The following is a 10052-nucleotide window of genomic DNA, read 5'->3' as shown; positions in this document are numbered from 1 at the left end:
TTAAATTTTCCCTGTTTTCCAAAGTTTCAGTCAAAGCTGTAGAATACAGCTGCTTACAATAAAGGCTAAACAGCACAATGAACTTCATAGGTAAAGGTCTGTGCAGCGCTCCTTAAAGACTCTCAGCAGGATAATGGCCACCAAGTTTCCGACATAGAGATGACACAGATAATACAATAAGTTAAAAATGCCTCATTGTTATACAAACTTATACCAGAAGCAAGTTATCTGCTTCAGTGCTGATCTGACTCTAACTTTATTCAGTTTTTTTAAAATAATTTTTATTACATTTATTTCTATTGGCTTCATATGTGATCTCGTTTTTTGGCCCGGTCAGTGACCATATTTATAGAGATTAAACCTTTAAAAGGCAAAAATATAGGGTCCAGTCATTTTTGAGTGGCAGTGTACATGTCTGTCATTGTCGCCCTTTAAAATAACGATCGTCAGATGAGTGCTGGTGTGTCTTGATCAAACATTTTTAGCACAATTTCTTTCTGTGTGCAAATGTAGTGTATTAACACGTGGGCAAACAGTTGATCAGTAGAATCAGTGCCTAAAACCAAGAGCCTTGAAGTAAATGTCAGCACATGAGGACTTGACCCATTCATATTCTACACATGATTATTTGTCTTTTTTTAGGAATAAATGGAAATTGTTGTAACAGAAGAGCAAAAGATGATTAGGTGTTTGTTGAGTAGTATTTTGAATTAAAAGGATGTATTACAAGTATGAGTTAGTAAAATGTGAGGAGATTTGTTGGCATGCTCATACTATGAATTGAATATCTACCACCCTATTGATCACATGGTTTAAATTACAATGCAATATTGTTTTGTTTTAATTATGATTATAAAATGTTTATTTTGGATGTACAGTATGATTAAAAAATAAACTCATCTAAGTTATATAAAACATGTTCATTTTTTCTCTTTTGTTTGATATTAAAATAGTACAAAGTATTTCCAACCAAATTAGAGGATCTCGGAAAACTGTTATCCCTCTTAAGAGTATATCATGATTATTTTCCACTTTTCTTGAAATTAGTATTTGAGACAAAGTTTGAGACTGTACTTAACTAATACTACATATCTTTTCGACCTTAAAACTCTAAGCTTCTGACTCGTTTTGATGGTGCACTGGCATTTATTATGTACATTCCTGGAGATGTCATTGCCCACCATTGTTCCAAAGCTGAGAAGCTGCACTTCCCCCTCCCCAATAGCTGGTATATTTGTGATAGAATATGACAATATGTTGTATTGCCTCATGGTGCCTTCTGCCCCATGGTGGATATCTTGTGCCCTACAAAAATTCTAACATCATATTGTAATAAACTGTATATGCTAATTATTTTTGTCAAATGAACATTTACAATAAAATAATAATCCATTATTTCTTGGTTCAGACTTTAAAGAATTTAAAAAAAAAAAAAAAAAAGCAATCCCCAGTGGGATGCCAGAACATGAAGAACTCAACCAAAACAACGCAACTCTTTTGGAGATAGGTCTACTACTGCATTTTCCAGTCATTGCATTTTTAATATTAAAAATAAAATTTAAGATTAAATTAAACTAAGTGAAATTGAAAATGTATATGCACATAAAATGCATTTGCCATATTCAATATCTATAGTTGGTCAAATTAAATTCACGTGTATGAACAGTGGTCCTACAGTATACATTCTCCAGTATGTGATGATTTTCATTTTGTGTGCATTTAAATGTTTTCTGTCTCTAGCAAAAGCCACGTGGAGGACTTTTCTTTTAAAATACAAGAAAGGCACAAAATGGTTCATATTTAATTTTTTAGTTTCTTGTAACCGGAGGAACTTTTTGACACGAACAAGCTGTAAAATTTAATGATGTAAAGTTTGAGTATAATTATTTTTTTGTTTATTTTTAACGCATACAATCTGGGTAGTCAATAGTAAAATTAGTTTCAAACCGCAGTACACGCTGTTAGTCTGTCTTGACTTTGATTCAAATTCTATGTTACTTTCCCGGGCAAAGCCCCTGAACCTGATTTAGATTCAGCCATGCAGAGCCTGAACAGGGCCGCTGAGAAAATGCATTGTCGGGGTTTATTCAGTACCGCCCCGCAACATGCATAACGACGAGTCGGCCAGTGAGAGCGGAGCACTGTGGTAGAGGTTGTTTATGTGGAGTGCTGGGTTAGGGTTCCGCCCACCGAGGTATCTCTGATCGCAGGGCAGACAGGCAGAGAGTGTAAAATGGCGCACAGCTGTCGGTGGCGGTTCCCCGCTCGGCCCGGAGGGAGCAGCAACTCCGGTACCGGGAGGAGAGCGGGCCGAATCAGAGTTACTGCCTCTTTGCGGAGTGTATCGGGCGCCCACCCAAACGCAGCTGGACTCGGACCCGGGTTTGATGCTGCACTACAGGTCTCTTCAGTTATCGGGAGTAACCTGCAGAAATTTCGGGATGTTTTGGGGGAATCGAGCGACTCGAGCAGCGCAGAGGTAAGCATAAACCCTTAAGACAAGCCGAGAACATTGATAAAAGGGTTGCAGGGCACAGTCCACCTGGAGGACGGCTTGTTACCTTTGAGAAGAGGAGCTAACCGTTACTGTCCCCAAACCATCTTCTCCGGTGCGCAAACTTGTCATTGCCAGGATGCTCAGTTAACTTTGAGTTGGTTGTGTGGCCTTAAGCTCTACAGTAACGTGTTAGAACGTTAACTTTAGTAAGAAACAACACGGGCACCAAATATCACATTTTTGCCTCTATGGTTTCTACTAGAAGTAAAGTTTTCTTAGAAGAGTAAGGACATGCTACATCCACACAGTTTGGATGAACTAGTGCTAACGTTAGTTTGGTAGCCAGACCACAGTGAAGATATCCTGGTTTTACTTGAATTATCACATTCAGCCCTCTCAACACATGGCACAGATGTAAGTACACTTTGCCAATGTAAATGTGTAATTAAGCCGTCACAAGTGGTTAACTAGTTAGCAAGTCAGTACTAGCTTAGTACGAAGCCTTCACGGCTGTGTTGCCTTCAAAATTCGTACTAATTGACAAGTGTAAAAGTTAACGTCCCACAAAAGCTTTCACGTTTCCATCGTATGGAAAACGAGTATTCAAACACCTCTTTTTATCACGTTTCCCCCTTGCGGTCTAATGATACGCGACCTACAAGGTAACGTATAACGTGTTTGAAAACAACATGACTTGAAGGAAGCGAGATTACACTATTGTGGTTTGTAATGAGCTAACGCGAACTTAGCATCTGTCTGCAACGTCTGCCAGAACGGGCTGGTCACTTGACCATATTAGATTTTTGGCGGATAATATTTGCTAGTTGAATTATCTAGTACTAACAACGTGAGCTCAAGGGCTCACTCTTTGCTAGTGTCAACCTTCCAGCGACGTTTGGCCAGCATAGCTGCTTAGTTAGCTCACTGGCTAGCTGTCTATATCCCGCAGCTAAAACTACACCATTATTCGTGTTTCTTAAACGGTGTTAAAGTCAGGTTTTGTTCGTGGGAGGTTGTTGTGTTTATCACCAGATAGCTTATTACTCTGCAGCTTATGAATACATCTTGGCTGGACTTGGTGGAGCTAATGCACAAAACTAAATCGTTTCCACTGCTGTTTAGTGTTTAGCTAGGACAGCTACCATGCTACGCACTACGCCACGCTAGCCAACGGGGCTATTGCTGATGCATAGGAAAATGGGAGGTGGACATGTTTTCCCCTTCTCTACAGTCAGTACGTTGCTAGTCCGATCGGGTGTATAACGTCTGGAGATGCTGTCTCATCAACGGCTACATACCGAAAACCACAATTTATAGGGATAAAGTACTATTTATGAGTATATCTGTACGGTTTTGCGTGTGATTTCACCACGCTTTTGTCGGGCATAAGGCTCACGAGTGACAGTGCGCATGCAGGGCTGGCTACAATAACAACGAGCCCCTACTTGACGGACCGTGTGATGTGGGGGTGTGTTCGCCTTAGCGAACTACCATCTTCCTTCTTCATGATGAGCAGCACGCGTTCATTGCAGTGGGAGTACACAGAGAGGAGATGTTTACCAGCTTTACTGCTCCTAATCTGAGTTCAGACGGAACTCATATTTGACTAAAGCAAGGCAGTATACGCTAGTTAGACTATACATTTATGTTTTCCTCTAATATCGAAATATTTTTTCTGAATTTATTTTTGTGGCGTGTTTTGGAGATTACAGCGCGTTTTATTGTAGGGTAGCAGCTAGATTTAATAACATGTTTGAAAATATAGTTTAAGCAGTTTAATTACATTAATGATTAATGGCACTTGAATTTGAAAGAACGTTTTTTTTTTTCAGAAAATAAGACAGCATCATTTATTAAGATGTATCATGAATAAGAGAATATGATTATATTGTGACCATTAAATCCAATTCTTATACAGCTTGAAGTGTATGCATTAGTACACAATCACATTCAATTTCAGTGTTTAATTTTCCCCAAATCAGTGTTAGATGATGTTCTAGACAGTTATTTTACAACACTGACAAAGAGAGATGATATAACATTATGACATATTTGAGACCGATAGGACCATAAAAACACAATGCTGCTTGGATTTTTTTAAGATTTTGGACCTAATATTTTTTTCTACATTGATCCTTTATCTTATAGATGTTATATACCTTATTCATATTTTTTTAGAAACATTAATTTTATGTCATTTAATCTGATTCATTTTTATCCTTATAAGCAAGAAGTTTTTTTTAGTAAGGAGGAGTATTACATCCTCATATGGGATGTGTAGATACAGACTAGATGATTAAATCCTCATGGGACCTAAAGCCCATGGACGTTGAAGATTCAGCATGGTGATCATCAAGAAGCAGTGTGTAGTGCCTGTCTGACCAGACCGAGGCAGAGTTGTTCAGGCTCACTGCAACCTACTGAGCTCACAGGGGAACCCTGAACAGACTGCCAGCCGGACACTCGTTCACCCCTCCCTCCTCCATTCAGGCAGAAAAACCCAAATCCACTTCAGACAAACACAGCCCTGTCTGAGAGGCAGAGCAACTTTTCTTCTGACAGCTGCCACTTTGGAATGAATTACTAAGCCTATTGGGGAGCCTCAAAAGGGTTGCTCGTTGGCTGTTGCTGTCCAAATAAAGGAATTTATTAGCTTTTGTTTGTGTAAGAGAAATTAGTTTTCCTGATTGTTATCACTTGTTTTGGGGAAGAGTGCAAACCATATTAAATGTGTGTGTATATATATATATATATATATATATATATGTGTGTGTGTGTGTATGTGTGTGTGAGCATATCAACCCCACAAGGTCAATCCCAAATCTCACTTTGTGTCAAATTAAACTGCATCATTTCCTCTTTTTGTTCTTAGACCATTACAGTTTGCCTTCTGCTGCATCCATTTTACTCACATGTTATTACCAGAGTTTAACCATTCATACAGAAATGCATCTGAATAGATGTATCAACCTAAATGTCTCTTTGCCTCACTGGTTGGAGAGAAATGGTGTGCTTGAGCGGAAGGGGCTTCAGTCCAGCAGGTGTTTGGCCTATTTAAATGGAAGACCCCCACACCCCTTATCCATCCCCAAGACAGCGTGTGGATTGGAGCAGGAAGCTTTGTGTCTCCTTTTATTCTAGCTCTCACAAAGTGCGGGCGGCTGAAAGAGTGCAGGCTGGGATATCAAAGGGTGCGGAGCAATCCCCCTCCTCCCAATGGGACAACACGGGGTGGAGAATTAGTCACAGACCCTCCCATCCATGGCTTTATTCTGCTACAGCAGGCGGGCAAGGAGCTTTCACCTCTGCTTTAGGAGTTGCCTGACTGGGAGAAAGGCGGCAATTGTGTCGTTTTTCTTACCCTTTGTTTGTGCGGTGGTAGGGGAAGGGGACCCTCGGACTTTATGTCTCTCATTGCAATCAAGAGTAGACGTGTTTTCGTTGTCTTTATTTTGATAAAAACTTGAATTCATGCTGCCTCCTCAGATCAGGAGGAGTGGATGCTTGCCCGTAGGCGTCTGCCAGCCGGTCTGAGTGTTACTGAGTATGTAAGAGTACCAGACACCGTCCACAAGCTTCAATCAGTCTTTTTGTCTTTGTCTACAGTCTGTCTTCATCTCTTGGAAGAAAGAGATATCCCACCCTGGATAGCATTTGTTTTGGTCTATGTGCTGATGAGCAAATGTGGGAACAGTTGTACTTAGTGTTTGGACATTTGAATAAACAAATGTCCACCTTTTGCTTAGGGCTGACAGGGGTCACCATGGTGTAATTCACTTCTGTGACCTTTCATAGCAGATGTGTCATTAGATGGACAATAAGGAGCATGAGCTCATCGTTAGTTTACATTCCAGGAAGGAGTGATGCATAGTATCTATACGGGACATCCAACAGAAAGCTTCCTGGATTGAGTCAGGAATTTATTTCCCAAAGAATCTTTTCTATAAAGATATTCTTTTGCATTAAACTTAAAGATTCACACTTGTGCTCCGTAATGACTTTTTCAGATGTTTTCCTGTATTACAATATATATTTTGTTTAAAGCACCACCTATGTGTTTGTGTTGAATTTAGGGAACAAATATTCCCTTTGGATGCAAAGTAACAGCATTTTCGATGTGCTTGTGAAGTTGATGACATTTAAATATTTAAGATAACTTATAGGTTGCAATTGACAATATGACAATGCAGGTTACATTGTCATATGTTGGCAGGTGTAACATGAAGGTAGGTAAATATCTCTTTTGGTTGAGGCAGTTCCATACATAGTTAACAGCTGTGTTGGGGACCTGCCTCCAGCTGTAACTACTTTTTACAAAATCCCACCTCCATCTGTATCCACCTTAAAAAAAGTTTGGGCTGTGTATAGTGAGACTCTTTCCTCCAGTTACACGCAGGCATGAAAACCTGTGATAACATAGAATATTGCAAATGAGTGTCAGAGTGATTAAAAACAATCATGGATTTATTTATAATCTTCTGGAACTATTTGTCACGATAGTTTTTGTCCAAATTGAACAGAACCTTTTGGGATTCGCTAGCAGTGAAACTGAGTTTTCTAATAATTAAACAAATTCAGTAATTGTAGTGATTTTTAATTTTAAATTAATGGACAGAATGCAATAAATGGGAGTAGATCAAAGCAACTAAGTGTTGAAGCTGGCTAGCTTTGTGATGGTTTGAATGATTTGGAAAAAAAAAAAAACAAAAAAAACAACAGCGTATTAGAAACTGCATACTGGTCTCAAATCTGCAGGAAATTATCTGTAGTCAGTGTGGTTTCTTCTAAGTACTGTCTTGAAAGTCCCATTAGCCTTCTGCAAATGCATTGTCAGAATGATATAAAAAAATATACCTCTAACCAAATTCCCATGCGTCTCTAAATGATCAGGGACAGTCCCTGGTGCGTCCTGAAAATAAATGTTCCTTCCACTATGAATCAGATTGGTTTCCCTTTCTTTAGCTTTTGGTGATTTCTGTCAAACAATATATGCAGTTATCAGTTAGATGAAATGTAGCACATCAGCAGGAAGTAAAACTAAACAGGATTTCAAGATGAGAGTGACAGCAAAAGCATGCAAAGATGAACGCTTGTCATCTGAAGAGATGAAATAGAAAAGCTAAAAGGGAGAAAAAGGAAGACTCGGTCTTTCCAGTTACCTTTTTTTCCACTTTTGTGTTGCAAGGCAGGGTAACACACCAACCTTACCTTGCTACAACTACCGTGTTTGTTTACTTCTTGGAGTTACCTCCCCATGCCTGCCATGCTATTGAGCTAATGGTAAGCCTTGTGTTTAACACACCACTGCTTGGCAGCCAGTGGGCAGGAAACAAGTGAGCGAGCCACATTATCAGTGAGTGGCTGAATGTGTTTGGGAGCATGGCAGAAAGCAGGAATAAAGGGGTGGAGAGGAGAGCCTTGTTGTGTGTGGGAGGCCTGTTTAGTTTAGGATTTGGCAAGCTTTTGTATGAGCATGTTGAAAACCCAAACCCATTTTATCCAGGGCTCCCAGGAGATAGGAGATGACTGCGCTCCCTCTGATGTTGATGTTGCGTGTGGTCAAGATGCTGTTTCCTTGTCTCTTTTTTCAGTGTGCCTCTCCATCTTCCCACAGCCCTCCTCCTTTCGTCACTCTGGTCTGCTTGCTTGTACTCCCCTCCCCCACATCGTCACTCCTATGTTCTGCTTGTTTACATCTTGATGTGCAGTTCATGCAGGGGGCGTTTGTTTCCTTTATGCATTTGTATTTCCTTTTGTATGTGAGTGGTGTTTATAACAGTAGTCAAAATCAGGAGGTACACTTGCACATGTATTTGTGTGTGCTCAAACGCATCTGTGAAGTCGGCTTCAAGCACTTGCCTCTATCATAGCGTGTTGTGATGTTATTGACTGCTACTCACACTATCGCAGCGAGTCAGTGTTGTCCGTTGGTACTCCGCCCCCCTTATATCTGCAACACCACCAACCAAGAGCAGCAGCTTGCTCAGAGAAGAGAGGATGCTGGTATTACAGCGATGAGTGGGGAAGAGATGAGAAAAGTGTAAAGTGAAGACGATGCTCAAATGCAATGCAAGAAATGTCAAACGCTAGAATTATTATCGGCTGCTATATTCAACAGCATTATTTACCCTCTGTTATTGCTGCTTGTTTATGTGTAGAAAGACAGTTTTGTAATTCACCTTATAGCTTTCTATATTTTTAAATCACTTTCCACATTGTCCGTTAGACATATTTTGATGTCTTTAATTCATACCAGGGCGTGTGTAACTCTTAGCTGGTGCAAAACCAGTTAGCATGCAGTCTTGTGCACACACTTGGATAGCAGCTGCTCTCCAAACTGGGCCAACAAGACCTCAAGTGCATCCCCACATGCCTCTATAAATAAACATGATGAAATGACATACTCACCTCTACTCTTTAAGGCATTGATTGCAAGAAGTGGTGACACACAGAAAATCTTGAAAATGTTAAAAATGTCCAGAGGATTTTGCTGTTGCACATCTCAATGCTCTATCTAGACATGAGATGAAGTTGTTGTTTTTTTTTTTTTTTTTTTTACAAATATTTACAGTTTTTACATATTACAGTTACTGTGGCATATTTAATTTTTGGGCCCTGGACAATAGAAGCACTAAAAATATCACAAATAAAGGCAGTAACATCCTAAGTGACCACCTTTTAATGGCTTTTAATGACCCAAGTCCGGTCCTCGAGGTCTACTATCCTGCAATTTTTAGATGCATCCCATATCTAACAAACCTGAATCAAATAAATGGCTTGTTACTAGGCCTTTGCAGAGTTGAATGACATATGGATGAGAGAATTCAGCCATTTGATTCAGGTGTGATGGAAAATTATAAATAATGATCATTTTTAACTAGTAAATAAAATCAGAAGTTTCATATTCAGCTGAAAGCTTATCTGTGCAAAAGTAGAAGTTAAGAGTAAAGACACTTAGTAAACTCTTTACATCTTTTTAATAAAGTTGCCTTTGATCTGCTGCTGCTCTCAAACCACACTTTCCCTTCTGTTGCAAGTACGTGAAATGACGTGTCTATAAAATGTTGCTGTTTATAAATGACCAACCATCTTAAAATTTTACTGTGCCTTCAGGAAGCAGGGGTGCAGTGCTGTGCATTAGTCACCCAGTAAGATTTGGATGTTTGGAATTCAAACTGTCTGTTGTGGTTTGAGGCTTTTCTAACTACTGGCATGTCATTCCAAAAGCCAACGAAACATGAGAGCAGAACAGTAAGCCAGAATGAGATTGAGCACATCATTATAGCCTTGTGGCCCTGGTGTTCATCTGACTCTGCGAGTTAATCTGACTCAAGTATAGCACATCAAGGCCATGTGACGGTTATGTACCATTTTCTGTTACAATATGACCTGGCTCTTGTATTGAAGTTAAACAAACAATCTAATTTGGATTTTTTTTTCTTGATTTGTTTTGTAGGAAGAAGCCTTTGGAGGATTTGGAACAATTGTTGAACAGACAGGAATACAGAGCCCTTCACCAACTTCTTCAGGTATTGTTAAAATAAAACAAGGACTA

At 39.6% G+C, this 10052-nt stretch overlaps 1 protein-coding gene across 4 annotated transcripts in view; it reads left to right on the top strand.

Moving 5' to 3' along the window:
• Positions 1-2226: 2226 nt before the first annotated feature.
• Positions 2227-10052, top strand: part of kmt2a (lysine (K)-specific methyltransferase 2A) — a 34992-nt gene continuing 27166 nt past the window's right edge. For all 4 annotated transcript variants that reach the window (XM_041994255.1, XM_041994256.1, XM_041994257.1 and 1 more), the window contains exons 1-2: positions 2227-2479; positions 9954-10026. In XM_041994255.1, coding sequence (XP_041850189.1) covers positions 2234-2479; positions 9954-10026 — 319 coding nt within the window. In that variant the 5' untranslated portion in view covers positions 2227-2233. The remainder of the gene's footprint in view (positions 2480-9953; positions 10027-10052) is intronic.

The sequence above is a fragment of the Melanotaenia boesemani genome, chromosome 9 (assembly GCF_017639745.1).
Source record: "Melanotaenia boesemani isolate fMelBoe1 chromosome 9, fMelBoe1.pri, whole genome shotgun sequence".
NCBI lineage: Eukaryota > Metazoa > Chordata > Actinopteri > Atheriniformes > Melanotaeniidae > Melanotaenia > Melanotaenia boesemani.
The sequence above is the reverse complement of the archived record's forward strand: the minus strand, read 5'-3'. Positions and strand labels throughout refer to the sequence as shown.